This window comes from Rhea pennata, chromosome 13 (assembly GCF_028389875.1).
Source record: "Rhea pennata isolate bPtePen1 chromosome 13, bPtePen1.pri, whole genome shotgun sequence".
Taxonomy (NCBI): Eukaryota; Metazoa; Chordata; class Aves; order Rheiformes; family Rheidae; genus Rhea; species Rhea pennata.
The window spans coordinates 6,665,338-6,685,153 of NC_084675.1; the positions used below are offsets into that span (position 1 = coordinate 6,665,338).

The 19,816-nt window shown below is 36.2% G+C and overlaps 2 protein-coding genes across 23 annotated transcripts in view; one reads left to right on the forward strand and one right to left on the reverse strand.

Moving 5' to 3' along the window:
* FTO (FTO alpha-ketoglutarate dependent dioxygenase) overlaps window positions 1–4,366 on the reverse strand; it is a 256,777-nt gene extending 252,411 nt beyond the window's left edge. For both annotated transcript variants that reach the window (XM_062586153.1, XM_062586154.1), the window contains exon 1: window positions 4,261–4,366. In XM_062586153.1, coding sequence (XP_062442137.1) covers window positions 4,261–4,299 — 39 coding nt within the window. In that variant the 5' untranslated portion in view covers window positions 4,300–4,366. The remainder of the gene's footprint in view (window positions 1–4,260) is intronic.
* Window positions 4,367–4,575: 209 nt separating this feature from the next.
* The window catches only part of RPGRIP1L (RPGRIP1 like), an 82,941-nt gene continuing 67,700 nt past the window's right edge, over window positions 4,576–19,816 (forward strand). For 10 of the 21 annotated variants that reach the window (XM_062586438.1, XM_062586444.1, XM_062586445.1 and 7 more), the window contains exons 1-7: window positions 4,578–4,625; window positions 5,359–5,529; window positions 8,088–8,179; window positions 8,937–9,081; window positions 12,041–12,339; window positions 14,771–14,870; window positions 17,276–17,419. In XM_062586438.1, the coding sequence (XP_062442422.1) occupies window positions 8,095–8,179; window positions 8,937–9,081; window positions 12,041–12,339; window positions 14,771–14,870; window positions 17,276–17,419 (773 nt within the window). In that variant the 5' untranslated portion in view covers window positions 4,578–4,625; window positions 5,359–5,529; window positions 8,088–8,094. Of the gene's footprint in view, window positions 4,626–5,358; window positions 5,530–5,582; window positions 5,833–6,544; window positions 6,889–8,087; window positions 8,180–8,936; window positions 9,082–12,040; window positions 12,340–12,765; window positions 12,912–14,770; window positions 14,871–14,958; window positions 15,084–15,187; window positions 15,457–16,278; window positions 16,355–17,244; window positions 17,420–19,816 lie in introns of those variants that run through there. The other 11 variants (XM_062586455.1, XM_062586454.1, XM_062586456.1 and 8 more) reach the window with 11 other exon arrangements.

Below are 19,816 nucleotides of genomic sequence, written 5' to 3' on the forward strand. Positions count from 1 at the left end.
ATAATAATTGAATAATTGAACAAACTATAACAAGACAGTGTTAAAGTTGATCCATGTAATTGCATGACATCAGTGACTATTTTTCAGCATTAATCCTAAAATCATTCCCCTGCTCTTAAGTGTTCTGAGAACACTTGTCTATTTTCCCTATGAGTACTGACATGTTGAAGCAACCCATTTTAGATTATTTAACAGTATAGTATTTTCCAAGCAGCAAAGACTAGGATGATGCAGGAAATACTTTTCACCAGCTAAAAGTCAGAAATTCACAGTCTCAACCAGACCATTGTGTATTCTTCTTTACGTCCTGTAAATAAAATATTTGCAGGGCTTTCTGTTGTTTAAAGCTTGCTATTTCCTTGCTACTTTGTCTAACACGTATCACAAATGTGAAACTGTACATGAATACCTTTATAAACCCCTTGTGAATACACATATATGTGCATATTGATTTATTTATTATTAGTATAGCAGTAACTTTATTGGAATGGGGTCCCAGCTGTGCTGGGAGCTGTACAAATGTAACAGTATAAATTCAGCATTGTTGGTTCTCGTTTCATTGTAACATGACCTAGTGTAAATAGCTACAATAGGTAATTGTGAACTGGGCTTAACAGCATGTTCCAAAAAGCCACCAATGTAATCTTTTTCATGTAAAAGAAAATAATATTCCAGACTAGCCGAGCATCCTGTCTCTCATACGGCAATGACATAGGGTCTTAATGTGCAAACAGTACCAAGAAGCAGCATATAGATAGAGTTAATGGAATTTTGAAATTTGATTTGCATTGAAAGTTACTTTATAAAGTTTTGACAAAAAGAAGCAAGCCTTGAGAACAGTCATATATTACACATGAACTTTTATACCTAAACTGTGAATATTAATCAGGATAATAAATATTCAAACTTAGGGAAAATCTGTTTTCCTTTTAAAGGAGAGAAAACATTCTAAGTGAACTTATCAAAAACAATGCCTCTCCTGCTAATCAACAACACCTAGTCTAATAGTTCTGTTTTTATGTTAAGTAAGATCATGCACAAAAGCAGTATTTGCTATGAGGAAGACAGAAGCCACCAGCATGCAACATCTGTAAAGATGTCTTTAAAATCTTAGAATAATTATGTTCTGGTGTCCACTTAAAACTCTGAGTAATACTCCACAGGACACTAGCATCTCCAAAATGGCATTTAAGACAGCTGAATGATTATTTTATAGACATGGTTCTCCAACATTTTTCAGCTCCTCTTCGCAGGAATGATTTTGCTTCCTCCGTCTCTTCCTGGGCTTGCACACCACCTACCAGCACAAACTGCTGGATGCTCAACTGTACTCATACCAGTTTAGCAATGTGGAAATGGCTGTATGACAGCACTGCACTAGAGATACTCTACCAAGTGTCCATGGAACAGAAGTGTTCCCTTATAACAGCATAAGCCAAAACGTGTTATATACATGGTGATTTCATTAAGAAATAAACAAAAAGCAAGTATGCTACAATAGACTACTCAACTTTCTCTAAGATCTAATTAGAGACGTCTCTTGCGAAGCCACTGTTTTGCACGCACAGAGAATTACTCAGGCATTTAGACCTGGGACAATTGATGAAACAATTCTTAACAGCTGTGTTTAGATCTTACCCTCAGAGAGATGTTAGTACAGCAATACTTGGAGAAACTGCATCACATTGTAGGCCAGGAACTGATCCAGCTGTGACTATTTGGATTTTATTATAAAATTAATGATCTCTGTATTTTACGTCATACCTAACTTGCAAAACTAGCTGTGAATGGACAGCTTGTCACATATAAGTTATACACTGTTTCATTACAAAGCAGAAGCCAATCACTAGGCTTCTGATAGATAACACTTAACTGTAAACAAATCTTGCAAAACACAAATAAACTTTTATTCAGGATTTCATTTTCCAGAACAGAGACATGGCCAGGAGATTTATAATCCAAACCAGCTTCTCTATCCAGCCACTTCCCTCTCATTTGTAGGCCCCATAAATCCTGCTCTCCAAAAGAGGTCAGGTTAACCGCAATAGTATTTGGCTTATTATGAAAAATTTTGCCTAGGACCTAAGTCTTGGCAGAGCTACTACAATAAATACACACTTTCTTGGCCTTGAGCATTTCTTTGTTGAGCAACATAAATAAATAATGCTTAAACTCAGGGACTGAAGGATGAACAGAGTTTTTTGCCAGAAATCCAAAGATGAAATTTGTAATTATTTGTAAATAAATAAATAAATAAATAAATAAATAAAATAAATGCATGTAACCACAGTATGAGGATGTCTCTCTGAAAAGAAAGCATATATTTTTCTTTGTATAGCCCCCTCTTCTCCCCATTGCTGACTTCTCTTGCAGTGTCCTTCAAGACACTTTACTGGCTCCTTTTTTTTTTCCTCCCCTCTTTCAGTACACTCAAAACTTCTACAAATAATATCCAACTTCTAAGGCACCCTATAACTATTCCCTCTTTAAATTTTCTCTAAGGACCTTTTTCTCGTTTTCATTCTTCTCTACACATGCATTTATGACTTCTAGGTATGTCTAAGGCACTCATGTTCCACATTGTGGTTCCTTGTGGTTTTGTTATATGTTGCTTTTCTAATATACCTTCAAGTGCCTTGCCCTTCTACATTTTTTGTCAGTGTTGTTCAAATTTTCACACTTACTCCCTCATACTGTATCCTGGATTGACTGTCTTCTCAATGACAATTATTCTCCTAAGGCAAATGTTTCCCAAAAATGGTCAGATATATTGCAAGACATAAGCTAAATCCAGCTCTTGGATGGATATCATGAACATATAGACGAAACAAAAGCATGCTTTCTTTCTGTAACGTAGTCACATTGGATTGGATGGGACAGCTTACGTCTGTGTGTGCTTTCATATGTATGGAAAGAGCAGAGCACAAATGAAACGTAGAAGTTACTATCCTTTATGAAGGAGAATAGCAGAAAGATAAACTAGGATGTGACTAGGTTGGCCTTGAAGAATTGTTTAAAAATATTTTTCTATTAAAATATTTACATGTAAACTGTTAAGTCAGATCACTTCCCTATCCTTGTAGTAAAATTAATTTTAAATGGTAAATGATAAACTAATAGCAACACCAAAAACTGCACTCTGTATGCAGAGACAGTGAACCAGAACATCACTATATAAAACTTTTTCCTAAATTCATAGAGGAATAACTCATCAGCATCACTGAATGAGCATTATGTTTCCAAACAGGTAACCTACTAATTCGCTGCACCAGTATTTTGTAAACAAAATCAGCAGAGGTATAACAATCATCAAACTGGCCTCAGAGTAGAATTAAATATGTAGTAACAATCAAGCATTGTACACTGTGGTGGAAACAAGCCCTCTAACAGGTACGTGAAACAGCGAAACATCCAGCAGTGCTAAGTTTGCTTACATACAGTCTAATTACATCACCAATGTAAGCACATATCAGCACTGCATAAAAGCACGTTATCAAGAAAAAGCATTATAAAGCAAAGATGCTATAGAAGACTTACAATAACATTAAAATAGTATTAAAACAAATACAATTAATCTATTCAGGTTAGGCTTAGCATAGAGTAAGAGAACTTTTGAAATTCAAAGTAAAAGTGCACTTACAAAACTTACGAAGAACATACTGACAACAACAAACAAGCATCTACCGTTATGATTTTCTCATTTAATGCTCCAGAATTTCCCTTTAAATTAAAGCATCTAAGCCCAGAGTCTGTAATACCCTGTGTTTATTATTAACTCCTATTGAGACTGTATCAAACCTCCTAGAATTCCCCCCCTTCCCTAAAATTCCCAACTCAATGAGAGCGACAAAGCTAAGCAAACCTTGGCACCAAAAAGTTAGCTTTCGATTCCAGCCCAGCACTCCAACAGGCCTCCGCGGCAGCGGCGTCCCAGCCCCGTGCCCGGGCCTCCACAACGCCCCGGGGGCTCCGGGGGCGGCCGCAGACGCGGGGCGCTGCCCACACCGGCCCGCGGCGGGGCAGGCAGCTCTGCGGCTGGCGCTGCCCCCGTCAACAACAAAACTTCTCGGCATCCTCGGAGAGTCTCCCGCCGCCCCACGACACACGCCCGTGCGCTCGGCCTCCCCCTCCTCCTCCTCCTCCGGCACCGCCGAAGCCCGCTCTGCCCCGCCGGCCCCCGCCGCGCCGCCGGCGCTGGGCTCGCTCCGGGAACCCTCCTCAGGGCTGAACCGCGGGGAGCAGGAGGCAGAGAGGAGGTACCTTCATTTCCTTCTCCCGCTCCCCTGCTCTCCGCTTCATGGCGCCGCCTCGGCCTCGCGGAGCGGCGCGCGCCGGGGCCCGTCCCGCCTCGGCCGCCCCGCGCAGCTCCCGCCGGCACCGCGCTGACACCCAGCTTCCGGGGCGACTACAACTCCCGGCGCGCCCCGCGACCCGGAAGCAGAGAGCCGGCGGCGAGGCCGCCTTGTAGTCCTGGGCCGCGCGCTGCGGCGGCCCCGCTGCCCCTCCCGAACTGCAACTCCCAGCAGGCAGCGCGGCCCCGCTTCCCCGGAAGTGGAAGTGCGCGGCTGTAGCAACAGAGACAGTTGCTAACGGCGGAGCGGCGCGGGGCTGGCGGGGGGCCGTGAGTACGAGGGGGCGGGGGCTGCGCCGCCTCCTCCGTGCCGGGGCCGCGCCCGCGCCCGCGCGGCGGGGGGGGGGCTGGGGCAGCGCAGGGCGAGGTGCCGGCGCGTCCTGAGGCGGCGGCATCGCCCGGCGCGGGAAGCGGCGCCGCTGAGGAGCGGAGCGGAGCGGAGCGGCCCCCGGCGGTTGTTCGGGCCCCGCGGGGCTCCTCGCTCGCGGCCTGGCGCGAGGCTTCTGCGGAGGGAGGGGGCGGAGAGGCGTTTGCTCGCCCTAAAAGCAGCCCTGTAGCCCTCCGCTGTCCTGGCCTCTGTTCGGGATGTAGAACAGGCGCCGGACTCAAGCGGGGCGTCCCTCTGCCCGAGAGCGGGAGAAGGGGGGGGGGGGGGGTTGGGGGAGGGCGTGTGGGGTGCAGCCCTGCAGTTTGGCCCCGTCCCTTGCGCAGCGAATATTGGCTTTCTTGCCTTAGCTCCCCTCCCCCCCCAACAAGTCTTGTGATTGCTGGGCCTGATGGAACTGAACAAAATTTGGAAAGTGCTTGTGAAATATGTGGAAGGCTAACCACAGTTTTTATTTTTCTTCATTGCAGTAGGACTTACAGGTGTGAGAGATGCTTCTTCTCTCAGACCACAGCAGGATGTGGTGATCTGGCTTCCTAATATTTTTTGTATCTTTCTTTCTTCCCTGCCCTGCCCCCCCCCCTTTTTTTTTTGCTTCACCTTATTCCTTCCCACCTCCCAGAAAAAGCTCACAACACAACGACAGATGATGTTTGAGAGATGATAAATGTATATATATCTTCTAATAAGAATACATGAGATTATTTTAGATGACAACCCAATACACTGCAAACACTTATCTTTAAGGAGTTGGTAAAAGAAGAATGTAGGCTGGAAGTACTTCATGATAGGTGTGGGTACCCTTTTTCTCTTTTATTTATTTTTTTCCTCCTTTTCAGAGAGGTGGGGTCAGTTTGTGGGGGTATTTTTTTTGTTTTGTTCTTTTTTCTTTTTTTAAAAAGGCATCATCTTTGCCATGGCCAAAGCTCAAAAAGTTCTAAATTTGTGTTGAGTCAATTAATTAATTGCCTTAATTTTTAAGGTTTCACCAGTAAGCATCTCATCTAGCCTCACTAACTGAAAACTTTGGGGAATTTAAGTCATCTCTGCTCAGTTTTTCAGAATTGGAGTGATATCAGCATAGAAGTACACTTCTGTGAGTCCTAGAAGAATAAAGGCCTAAAGCATGAGTTTTGATATTTAAGTATTCATGCTCTGTCTGGTCTTTTGTATTGCTGCAAACTTGTATGCAGCTTTTTGTAGTAGTCTGTCAGATGCTGATGCTGATAGCTACAATCTTGTAAGTAGTTTAGTATACAGGGTGTAAGAAAGTTACTGTTTCTGTAACTTCAGTCACCATATCTAAAACTTTTGTGCCAAAGCTGAAATCCTTATAGGTTAATTCCAGAGATATGGAAAAAAATTATCTCTTTGTGTACAAACTTTTTGTTTTTCCTCATTTTTTAGGAATTAAAAAGTGTTAAAGTGTCTGTAGGATAATCTCTTTTGGAAATAAAAAATAGTTTAAGTTGCTGAGGCTCTGCATGACATATGGATCTCTCTTTTTGTGGATGCAGTGCATGTATCTCTTTTGCTTATTGTGCTTGCATTTTAGGAAATGCTGGACTGTTAAGTATAAGCACTTTTGTAGCAGTGTTGTAACATACTTTTAACAGATTTAACCACTTTGGAAGTGCTTTCCAAACAAATAATTTGGAACTCTGCAGAGAAATCTTGTATGCTTTTAGAAATAATGCTGGGAATCATTGATTGCAAGGAAAGTAAATTTGTTTAAATACTAGTGATTGAGACTAAGTTAATATTTAACAAATAACTAACGCATATAATGATTTGCTATTTGAAGTGTGCTCTTTCAGAGAAGAAGTGTAAATGATGGTTATTAGTGGTTGTTAAAAACATAACTGCTGCTTATGATATTGAGACAGAAAGGATGCCTTGCCATCTTCTAAATTTGTAATTATATTTTCCATCCTTAAAACCAGGATGTAGATTTGCGCAACTAAAACATACCTCTTTATCCTTCCACTATTTCCATTTACAAATACTGTTTTCATTAAGTTAAAAACTCCTCTCTGCTAGGACAGAAAAGAAAGCTGAATCATTTATTTCCACCACTTTGTAGTGAAAATGGGAAAACTAACTCTTCTTTCTACTTTTGGAATTTCTCCTCTCTAAGTTTTCTTGACTTCAGGTTTATATCAGCTGTATTTTTTCTCCCTCTGAGACTTGTATGTGTTGTTTATGTACTAGTTATGCCATGTTGCCAATATACTTGGCTTTTGTGTACACGACTGCTATGCTTGTTTGCTCCCAGCTTGAATATATGTGTTTTTGTTACTGCTGCTATTGGTTTGTTACTGGCAAAGTTTTTTTGCTTATTTGAGGGACAAATGTGTTTTTTTAATGAATGGACTTTTTCACACAGAAAGTAACAGGCAGACGTTTGTAGCAAAGATTCTTTGCAAGTGGCAAATAGTAGAAAACAGCTGTGTCTGGTTGTGCCTGTTTTTGTGCTAGAATGTCTGAATCATGATTTGGGTAGACTATTAATGTTGAGGAAACAGTCATGCTGATAAAACACTTATTTAGCTCTTGACCTCTCTGAAAGTGCTAAAAAAACTGTCATTTATTATTTGCTAAAAACAGACAATCACTTGCATCCTATATAATAGTGTTCTGTTAGAAAATTTTACTGGCAGAAGAAGAGCGTATCTTCAGCTGCAGATTTGGTTGTGATAGAATTAAGAGATTTCATAGAATGTTTACAGCTTATACTGTGGCAATTTTGTCCTCTGATACTGGTCTTCAAACAGTGATGTTGATTTCCTGGTACTTCCTAGATGTTTCTGCATTCGTCAAGGAGTTAGATTTCTAAATCTCTATCTGAAGATAGAGTGTAACATCAGGGAAAAAGACTTTGTGAGGACTTTGTATCTTTTTTTTAATGTTACTTCAGACTTAATTGAACTTATGGCCAGTTTTCTGCACTGAACTTTGTCTAGTCTAAAACGAAAACCATCCAACAACAAAAAGAACCCTACAGTTCCCCCATGCACTTAGAAATATGGATTTAGCCCAAATATTGTTGAAGACTGATACTAAGATACTGCACACCTTTTTTTTAAAAAAAAAGTGTTATATGGGAAGGAAACCGTATTTAGTGCAATGGTAAAAATGACATAACATTAAACCTCAAAGTTTAGATTGTCCCCAAGTCATATATGTGAAGTAGAAGTAATTTCTAATTTATAGTAATGTACAAGTGTGTCATTTCAGTGAATCTGTCATTACTTTTTCTTTTATTATATACAATGTATTTATGGTTAATTCTAATGAACAATTTATGTTACAGATGGAAGAGGGATTTCATCTGAATTTTGTTATTCACAGGTAAGCCATGTCTGCTCCAGCTGATGAAACTGCAGGAGACCTGCCTGTGAGAGATGTAGGTCTAAGTCTAGCTGGAACGGGAGGATTACAAGGTTTGTACCAGCTGCTGTCTATTACAGTTACAGACTTTGATCAGTGGCTTCTTTAGCTTCTTTCTAAAATTGTTTTCAACATTCACGCTCACAAAATTAAGTTCAAATAATATTAAGAGTCTGGGTTAAATTCTGAAAGATAAAAGACACTGTGACCTATTCTGTGTCCGTGTTCCTCCTTTAAAGGGGGGCAGATCTCATTTAGCTATAATGTGAATCTTAAAATAAAAAAAAAGAGCTTTTTTCTGAATTGAGGATAAGAGTAGGCCTACTTAACAAAATATGAACTGAAAGTACTATGCAATTCTGACATGGTACAAAGTTGATATTAGAATGAAATCACTGGGCTCTATCTTGTATCTGAGTGAATTTACAAAATTATTTAAGCTCTGTTAGAGCTTAAAGAGGGTATACTTACTACTAAGACAGAACCCCTTTGGTAATCATAATCTTATTTTTAGAAATAGTGTATTTGACAGTACCATGTTTCCTAAACTATTTGTCTTCTGTTGTCTAGTAGATAACCAGTATGCTATGTCATTTGAATCACTTTTTTTTTTGTCTGTAGGAGAGAAGGGAAAAAGTGGTTAATATAGCTACAAAACTGGAAAAAATCAATCAATTAACAAACTTATGCAAGTGTAAAATTTGAAACTACTTGAAAACTTTCAATCTTTTTTTAATCAAAATGAATTATTTGGGGTTATATGCTGTTGGACATATTGAAGGTAATTTAAAGTGATCTTGGTTTGGGTAGAACCATCAACTACACAGAATGTAAAAGCTCGACAAGCTGTATCTCGGATTAGTCGCGAGGAGTTGGAAGACAGATTCCTTCGTTTACATGATGAGAACATCCTACTCAAACAGCATGCAAATAAGCAAGAGGAAAAAATTAAAAGGTATGGATTTTAATGTTCTTTGTTTTGTTTTTATTTTACTCACATTTTGACTATTTAAAGCATTAATTATCAAGAAATTAAAAATCATGCTGATTTCTGAGAGCACTTTTAAAATGGTCTCTCAAAGCCTTAGTGTTTTCCACATTGCCTACAGGACCACTGAATTTTCACGTAGTAAGCTCTGCCATGGGACCCTGCTCTATACAGCTATTTTCTACTCGGAAAAGGGAAATTATATTCATAAAAACAAAATAACTGAAAGCAACGTCCTTGTCATATGGTCAGACTAACCTAGGTCTTGAGGGCTGAAAAGGAGTTGAGCAAAAGAAGAAAAATAAATGAGGTTTTGTAGGGGTTTCAAAAGCAAATATGCAGATTTAAAGGATGTGGATGTTTTCTATGCATTTCTTGCATTATTTTAACATTTTTAAATTGTGTTATGACAGGGAAGGCAACAGGTTCAGGCCTCAAATTTTGACTGTACTTTTTAATTAAAGGCTTAATTAAAGAAATGAATCAGTTTAAGTATTCTCTTAGGATACTTTGTGTTATTCCATTAGAAATACGGTTCAAAAGAAACTTCTCTTTCAGTTTTAACTGCCATCTTACTGATTTTTTGTTGTTGTTAAAATTATTATGGTTTCTAATCTGTGTCTTGCACATAGTTTGAGCAAGCAATGTAGAAGCATGGACTATTACTCTCTTCACAAATCTTTTTTTCCCCTATACCAAAGTTGTTTAATCTTGTTTGTGAATGAGAATGCTCATGTTCATAGAGAAATTGCATTTATGGTGGGTGATATTTGGAGGCCTGTGTAGTGAGATATGCATCTATTAATTCTCTTTGCCACTATGGAGCTGGTTACCTTAGGATTTGGAGCTTCTGCTATATGGGTACAAATTAAAACTGGAATTCTGGGAATTAAAGAAGAGGCCATAGAAACCTAATTATTCATCAGCAATTTCATCCTATGTTCAGGATGGCCTATACAAGGAGGTTCTGCTACTTTTCCTGTCCTTCTCTTTTCCTCATAAAGTTGGCCAGAGTCTAGCATTGTATCATCTAGTTAATCTAAAAATATCTTTAGAAGTATGATCAACTCTTTTATTCAGGGAAACTTCATTGATGAAACCCCAGGTAGTATTGGAAGAAAAGTGTACCCCAAACGTACACAGGTAACCTGGGGCTCTTTGGGCTTATTAGCTCCAGCTTAGTGTTATGCCAGCAAACCCAGTCCGGATTTTGCAGAACTGTTCATGGTATTACCATATTCCAGAAGGGCTGATTAAGGCAAAAGCAGTACAACACTCCCTTCAAATTCAGTTGTATCTGAGCTAATAAACTTTGCTGAATCCAAGCTAGATTTTGGTCAGAAGCCAACTAATTCCTGAAAGGCGCTTCATCTGTGGATATAACTATTTCATACTTTCCTAAAGCCTGAAACCCTTTTTACTGTTGAGCCACGATTCAGTGAGTCAGGGTCCAATTGACCAGTATGACATAATTTCCATCTTTTCTGTTAGGCTACTGTCAGATACAGGATGGCAGAACGGATAGTTTGCTTGCTCATTCCGTTTCTGCTAAATCAAAAAAAAAAAAAAAAAAAAGGGTTATTTGGCTTTAGCTAATACACTCATCATCCACTTAGATAAAATTACACAGAATATCCAAATTGATATTTAAAGATGCAGAAACTATAAAATTCTCAATATAATATTTATCTAGATCAACAGAAAAATCTTAACTCCTCAAGCTAAATTTTCTTCCCAGCATCCGTCATACAAAAACCCTTGTAACTAAAGTTTTGGATTGAATTTGCAGTAAAAATACATTTAAAAAACAAACAAACAAAAATCTGCTTATAGACAAGTAACATTCTGTGACATCCTAAAGTTATTAGTATTTTTTTTCCACTTTTGTTCTTTTAAGTAGAAGCTTCTGTCCACAACTATACAAAAATAAAACAAGCCCCTTTAAAGAAATGAAGCATGTCCTTATATTCAGTCTTCTGTCTGGGCCTGCAAAAATAGATTCCCTGTAAACTAGATACAGGTCTTGAAGATGTGCGACCAATTTTTTAAAGTCTTGAACTTGTCTCTCTCATCAAAGCCACCTTTTCTTTCTTTATATGCCAAGTTTTTTCCATTCACTGCTGGGCATGTTTTCTGTTTTTGTATATTACATCACCCCCATATGCCCTCTCTGCCTTTTGTTCTAGCTTACCAATGTTTATCAAAACTAAAGGAAATCAAAGGTACAACTCTTGAGATGCCAAAAGCAAAATTTGTATCCTTTTAAAGATAGATGAAAACCATACCCTCTGTATCTAATTACATTCTACAACTAACCGTTACTTACTCTGAAGCACATTAGTATTATTTACCAGTAAAAAATTTAGTATGGTAATGTGAACTATTAAGTATCTCTTTCCTGAGTGACTCTTTAAATATGCCCATCAATACATTTTGGGCATTTTAGAACTGAAATATATATTTAAATCCTAAGATATTATAAATGATAGATCATTGTAATGTTGTGTGTATTATTAGCATTCTTTCAGTAGTTGAATGTTTTGTGGAATTGTAGCTTTTATAGTTTGCCCCACCACATCCCAAATCTGTAACTTTACTTAACAGCGTGTGGCACTTCCTATATAAGATCATGCATTAAAAATTACATTTAAAGAGCATATGGAGTAAATATGTGTTCTCCCTTTACTAACCTTAAATGATAAGCCTTAGGAAACTGTTATTTGTCAGTGCTATAAAGCAGATTGCTGCACAGTGGTTTCAATTATCTTCAAAGAGTTCTTCACAGGCAGTAATAGTTATATCAAAACCTGAAATTTATTATTCAGGTTCTTTGCTGAAGTCTTCACAGTGATTATGTTCCTTTCAACAGAATGCTTTTTATGCTGACTTTTCACATTCTTTTTCATCTTTTTATTATTTTCACCAGAATGGCCACCAAGTTAATACGGCTTGTTAATGACAAAAAAAGATCAGACCAGGTTGGTGGCGGCCCCAAGCGGCTGGGTCAGGCTGTGGAGCTGGAAGAAATGATTGAGCATTTGCAAGAGAAAGTTCGTGAGCTTGAGAAACAAAACGAGGGCCTCCACAACAAACTAATTTCAACCAAACAGCAGCTGCAGATTCAAGGCCATAGGCCTAGTCCATACAGTTATGTTCAATCCCGTATTAACACTGGTCTCAGAAAAATGAGTGATGTTGCTGGCATACAGGAACGCGCAAAAAAAGGTATAATTCACATTATTAAAAAATTATTTATTAAAAATTATGTTTTATTCAGATACCAGTAATTATTACTACTCTTTTTTTGTTCATATTCTTCTTTGAGCAATAGTATCGAAATGATCAGTTTCTCCTTTTTTTTCTATTTCTCTACTTATAGCAGTCATGATAACTTGTTTGCATTAGAAGTCCCTATTTTGAGAATCCACAGTGGTAGACGTAAAAGAAAACTATGGATTTGAAAATAAAATAGTTATCAAACACATGTTCTAATAGTTACAATCGCGAGGCTTTCCTAATATAAATTAAAATTTTTGTAACTTAAGAGATTATAAAAGAAGAATTATATGAAAAATTTTAGTCTTAACATGTTACAACAAAGTTTTACATCTGTAGTTTGTTTGCACATGTTTTTCCTTTTTTAATTTCAAGGTTTGTTCTAGTCTTGATACATGTGTGCACAACACTACAGACCTTTGAAGAAGCTGTTACATGTGTGGACTTTGGCAAGCAAATACCACAGTGAAGCCATCCTTAGTGGTGCTTTTTACAGTCAAGAATTACAGCTTAAGGCATCCTCACTCTGAGTCCTTTATTTGTGATAACTATATTTGGAAATTAACCTTTGAAACCTTTCCATTTTCATAAGAAGGTGATAGAAGTAGATGTACTTGGTTAACTTATATGCTGTACAGGTAATGTCTTAAAGCAAAAAAGCAGTAAATGTTGGCCATGATTCAAAACTGAGTCAGCAGAAGTGTCTGTAACTTGTACGAGTTTTGGATCAGTATTTTTTCTCTCTCTTCCTCTCCTGCCAGTCTTTTTTTGATGAAAGTCAATTACTTTGATTATTCATCTAGCCAAAAAATAAATAATTCCAACGATTTTAGACAGTCAATGAAAAGCAGTAGGCTCTACCACTTCGCTCCTTTGACTTGAATATATTGAAAAGCTTCAAATGTTAAATATCTGTATTTTAACTTTTTCGTATATCATAAATGAGACAGTTTTGTTCTCAACATTGATTTTTTTGTTTGTTTTTTTTTTAACAATGGTTGGGCCTGTGCTGACCAAGCCAGTGGTTCTACTGGGGAGAATATGGAGGCTGGGGAGGAAGATGTCCACAGAAAGTCCAGTTCAGATAAACTTTCAGAGATTTCATAAAAGTTTTAGTTTGCCAATTGCAGTTCTAAGATCTTGGCCAAACTAGAAGGGATTCTGATAGTTTGTTTGAGTGCCAGTACCTGAAATGAATATGCAGTTTCTTGAACCTACTTTTCTGAAGTTAGGACTATGGTTGGAAAAATCTAGCAATGAACACTCAGGACTTGGAAACTGTATGTTGTCTTTAGAAGATCAGAAAATATTTACTGTAATATTCATTAACACAGGTGTTTTTACATGTTTCCTCAACCTGGCCTTTTGATTAATGGTAAACCTGCCAGCAGTCTGGGATTCAATGTGTCCCCTGTCTTTAAAGACTGCAAGACTCTAGGAGTGTTCTGTGAAATCATGAGAGTGAATCTCAAAATATTTTTAGTAAAGATTAGAAAATATTCGGAAGACTTCTCCAAAGATAATGTGAGTGCCTGCAAAATTCAAGAGAGCTTAGTTTTCTCTTGGATTTGAAGAAGCAAGACTATACAAACAATAAATAGTGTACTTTATCAGTTCTACATTTGGCAGGTTTACAAATTCTGTAGCCAGTCAATCCAAGAAGTGTGCTTATGTATGCATGTTCATTAAGTTTACACTGATTTGTCTGATTATTTTCTTTTAATTTGGTCCTGCCTTAACATTTCATTTATTTCATCTTGCTGAAGAAGGAGAAGTAGTAGGAATAGATTTGGTGTAATCGTTGCTTTAATGACTGTTACAAATTGACTGAACAAATAGTTCTTCACCAAAGAAATTTCTGACTATTATTCACCAGGGGTTTAGTATGTCTCTGAAGAGGTTTAGCAAATTATTCATACTGTTGCTTAAAATGGTTCTGTAGTTGCTTGTCTAGGTAAATGGGTGTCTCATTGTGACTTTGTGAAGGAAGTGTGATCAGAGCACAAATAGTTACAAGTTCATATTCCTGTTTAATTACATTGTAATTGTTAAATCTTTTTTTCATTGAAGATACCATCTCTGTTCTTTATCTTTCAAAATAAAAAATTCTAAAGAAAAACTTTTCAACAGTTCATTCAAACTATTTTTAATGTCTGTCTTTAACAGGGCCACCTGTATTGCCTATAATTTAAATTTTACATGAACTGTGTGATAGATAATAAGAATATCTCTTTCCATGTGTATTTTATATAAAATACTTTTTATAGAGTCTCTATAGGAGTCATAGACATTTGTACTGCGTAGAGATTATTGTCCTTCTGTTAAATATTTTTTCCGTACATTTATATGCAAAAATTTATTTCTCTTATCTTTGGTTTAGGAATGAGGTTTCAGGATTTAGAAGTGAGATCGCCTCACCTTATGCACCCAAGATATGGTCAGAGTCTTCTCGAGGATGCAAGAGCTGAAATAAGAAATTTGTACGATTTTCATATTTCTTAATTTCTGTAATTAAAATTGTTAAAACTTGGGAAACTTCTTTTTTTAAAAAAGAAACACATTTTTCAGAAGTGACTGCTTTGGAAGAGAAAGTGAAGTTGTTGAATCTGGCACCAACTACTCTGATACCAGAAACAATGCACAGGTGTTTTATGTCAAGGAAAACATAGGATCAGGAATTTAGAATGAAAAATGTAGGTACACAGGAATTTGAGTGAAAGTTAAAATTGATCTTTAATAGTGAGAACCTTTTTTTTTTTTTTTTTTTTTTTTTTTTTTTTTTTTTCCTGAACAAAAGTGATGATTGCTAGGACCTGATGCTGCCTAGCCTACTTGGACAAAACTGACGAAAGGAGAAAGAACGATACCTACAGAATTATTAATATAACTGGTAAAATGCCTATGATAACCCTTGTAAGTGGTGACCACCTTGAATATGTTAGGCTAATGGATGCAGTCTTGTTTCTAGAGAGTCAGATCTTGTAGATATGATGCAAAAGGGAAAGTGTAGAGTGGTAACACAAAATGACTGTGATTCACTTTTGCATCTTAAAAGCTGGGTTGTAGTCCGTTTGCACTTTACAGCTGAACTTAAAGCTCAAGAAACTCTTGAACATCTTTAGTGTAAAGACTGCACAAGAGCAGAGAGATGTTATATAGAACCTGGAGAAAAGATAAATATAACCTAACTTAAGATAATAAATAATATTTGATTAGAATATTTTTCTTTTCCAAAGTATATCAGAATCAATTACTTTTAAAGTCTAGTTTTCTGAAAGCTACTTTCAATGTGTGTTTTTCTTTAGTAAGTGTTACCTAAATCAGACTTATTATAATATCTAATATGCTGAATTTTTGACAAATGGCTATGCTAAACATAAAAATATTTGAATTCAAGTGCAGTTGTGTATTTTCTGCTCAAACTACTGTAAGCATAAATATTTTTGTAGGCTTGTAGGAAATAATTTCAAATAAATATTCTATATAAATAACAGTATTTTATTTAAATAAATTTGAACATCTAAATATTTTCAGTACAGTTTTCCGTGAATCATCTGAAACTAGTAGCCTTTTTTTTAGACTGGGCAGCAGGCGAAGCTTTCATACCAAAGAAAGTTCTTGATTGTTTATCTTCTTCATTATCTTGACATTCCTATTCCTAACACTGTGGAAGTAATTTTCATTGATATGAAGGAGTTTACCAATATTTAACTTGTACTGTTGTTAGCATCCTCTCTGGGACTAACCTATGTTGAACAGTTGCACATCTTTTTTTTTTTTTTGTTTTGTTTTGTGTGTAACTTGTACATAGTTAATTAAAAAAAAAATAAAGGTAGTAACTTACACTGAGCCTACAATGGGCTCTTTCTCCTATCCTTATGACTTCAGAAGACTTGGAAAGCAAGAGCAATCCATTAAGACTGCAGTAAATCTTGGTGTTCACAATAACTTTCCTCTTACTGTGGTAAGACTGATCAAAATTTGTATTGTAATATAGAAAACATTTAAATAGCATTTTTTCCAGAGATTCCAGTTCTAGCAAGGATGGAAAAAAATAACCATAATTGCTGTCACCTGAAGATCAAGCACCCATGTACAAGAGCAAACACATGGTCAAAAACCTCAAGATACTGTTAAAGTCTGTGATAGATATATGATGTAATGAAGAACTATACCTTATTCATCAAATCCTTTTTTATTACAAAAAAAAAAAAAATGTTACTGGAAAAGGTATCTGAGAATAACATGCCCAGAGAATTAAAATCTCAAAGTTGCAGCCTACTAAAAATATTTGACTGTGACCTCTATACTATTTTCTGCCTTGATTTTAATCACATTTTCTGGGTAAATTCCACTGTTAAAGGCAAATATGTGAATTGTTTTGTCTACAATTATTCAACCCAGGGAAAAAAAAAGCTTAAAACTGCTATTGCTGTTATATCCATTGAAGATTTAGCATTCTTTTAATAGATAGTAACGGAGGTAGTAAGTACCAATGGATTAGGAATAGGGTGATAGTATAGTCTACTAGAAACCATAAATAATGTTGATGTTTTCAGTTAGTCTCTGCTGAACAAGTTAAAAAATTATTCAGTCCACATAAACTATTATGTAGAGAGTATTATGTTGTTGCTTCTGTTGTTTAATAATGTGTTTGAATCTGAGATTTATTTATTCGTTCATTTATTTATTCATCTATTGGAGTACTTTCTTCATGTGGAGCCCTCTAAATATTTTCGTAGAAAGTTTAACTCTTATGATGGATTTAATAAAGAAATACAACTTTTTGTTGAATGCTTTAAACTTTTGCTCTCTTGATTAATTAATTTTTTTCTTTTATTAACCACTTAACAGCTTTTGGAACATAAGATGTTTGTACTTGCAGAGAGACTGTGATTGAGTCACAGAGGGAACACATTGAGGAATTGGAACATACCAGAGAGATGCTTGGGAATCAGCTAAGGAGGAAAGAAAAGGAAATTGAAGAGTCTCTCTTACAGTTGAAAGAGCAAGAAACAACAAGCCAAAGGTACTGTGAAAAATGGAAGTCTTCATTCAAAGAGCTTTATTGTAATGTTTTTATTTAATGTTGGTAGTTGTTTATTCCTCTAAGTAATATGTGCTATATTTTTTTTCTGTGAAACTAAGTCATAAAATATTTTACCAGATGGCCTTGGAAAACTCTAATGAAGAAAGAAGATTGGTAGGATAATACAATATGATGATTTTATGCAAATAAATAAGAATTCCATTTTTGTCATTTAAGAGAATTAAGTACCAGATGATTTAGATTCAGCTGAAGTTCAGCTTTTGAAATTTTGATTGCTTATCAGTTCTTTAGCATAGCTTTTAGAAAATTGTAGATATAGCTAGTGGATATAGTGGATAGTTTAATGTTTATTAATATATTTTGGTAATATGGAATATACAAATACTAGAAGAATATGGTATAGTTGTGCAGTGAAATAAACATTCTTGTAGAATATTTCACAGTAAAGCCTCTAGTTTAATTGCTTCTCTTTTTCTTGCATCTTTCACATATGCAAAAATATAGGCAGAAGTAGATAACTTTACTTATATTTTCTCTTTTTATCACTTTTGACCTCAACACTTCTTTCTTTATTACTCTGTTCTTAGATTTCTTTCTTCTTGTGTTCTTTCTTTGTTTCTTGGCTCTGATTTCCCTTCTGCTTAGCTCATTCAATTTCTAACAAGTTTTTAATCTTCCTGCCAACCTTCCTAACACACTAGAGCTTTACTTTTAATGTTTCCATAGTTTTGTTAACTTTGTGCTTTGCCTTTTTTCTTAAATTGTTGTCCCATATACAAACTACTTTCCTATAGCTTGCCTTTTGTGTTTAAATGCAGAATTCCAATAGAAAATGTAAATCAAATTTTAAGACCTATTTTTTGGTCATCTGTAATATTTAAAAATCATAACTTCACTCAACTTGATACTTTGTTTCACCTTTACCTCTTTACTTTCTTTAGAACTAAGAAATTCTCAAGAAATTTTTCTCCAACTACTTACCTGTTATGTACCAGATTTCCTGTTCAGTAGTATTGGGCTATTAAGATCTTAATTTGCTTGAAATCTTCCTATGAGTTTTCTCTTAGCTATGTGGCTCTTGAAACTGATTTATTGTTTTCACTTTGAGTTATGAGACAATCACGCTTGCAGCACAGATTTTTCTTTTTATCCTTTTTTATTCTTCCTCAGATATTTTCAACCTGTTACTTTTCATTATATTAAGAATCTAATAGGGCCCATTCTTGCATTCCTTAGTCATTTGAAAATACGTTTGATTTCAGTGAAAGTTTTACTTAGATGAGAAATATGTGGTTGATTCTTTAACCCTTCTTCTAGGGAGGGGACTCTTAGCTGTGTGAACATTCTCATGCACATCTATGATACTGTATAAATAATGTGGTATAATGTTGTTGTTAAATTGATCGCTAAGTCATAAGTCTTTCCTTTTCAGAATGTCTTTAATAACATATGGTTTGTAAAGATTAAAGATTTCTTCATCATTTGAAAATACTGTGATACAAATCTCAAAGACATTTTGTGTTTCATTTTCTATAGCTAGAACTTTTCTGTGAGTACGTTAGGCAGAAACTGAATAAAACAGGTTTAACTCAGTTGGTTAGAGCGTGGTACTGCTAATGTTAAGGTCGTGGGTTCAATCCCCGTACGGGGCTATGCTGAGGGTTGAACTAGGTGTTCTCCAGAGGTCCTTTTCAACCTTACCATTCTATGATTCTGTGAAAACTCCTAAATTGGATGCCAATTATCCTATTTCTGTGAAATTTTTAAGAGTTTTATAGTAAAGATGCATTTCAAAATTCAACTAAAAATCCTTAAATAAAGTCAGTCTGCAAAAGTAATACAGGTCTTTACCTATTTATATTTATCAAATGACTTGTGTGCAATTCATGATACTTAGCGTAAATTAAAATTTATGAATTCACATCTGAAATTCTGGACATATTTCTCCTATGCTATAGTTCTTGTTTAAAACCTGATAAAAGATATGTAAAGTATTTAAGAGTTAGTGTGTGTAGGTAAGGACACCGAGGACACTGGGGAATTTGTGGAGAATGTCCTCTAGTGCATAGCTAGAATAATGTGCGGTCCATGATTTCTCCACTAAAATAATGTATAGAATGCTGTTAATACCCATATGTCCAAGATGCACTTTTTTATGCTAAATGAACGAAAGCCAGAGCTATAGGGATTCTGTTCTTTAAATTCTCTCCATATTCAACCATAGGCAATAGAGTATCTGTATGTATTATCCTTAAGAAATTTTCATTAGTTTTCTTTCCTGAAAATCACACGAGTATTATCAAATACAGTATTTATTAGTTGTTTCACTAGGCAAGTTGATTTATGGCTCCAAGTGATTCTTATTTTTAATCTTCT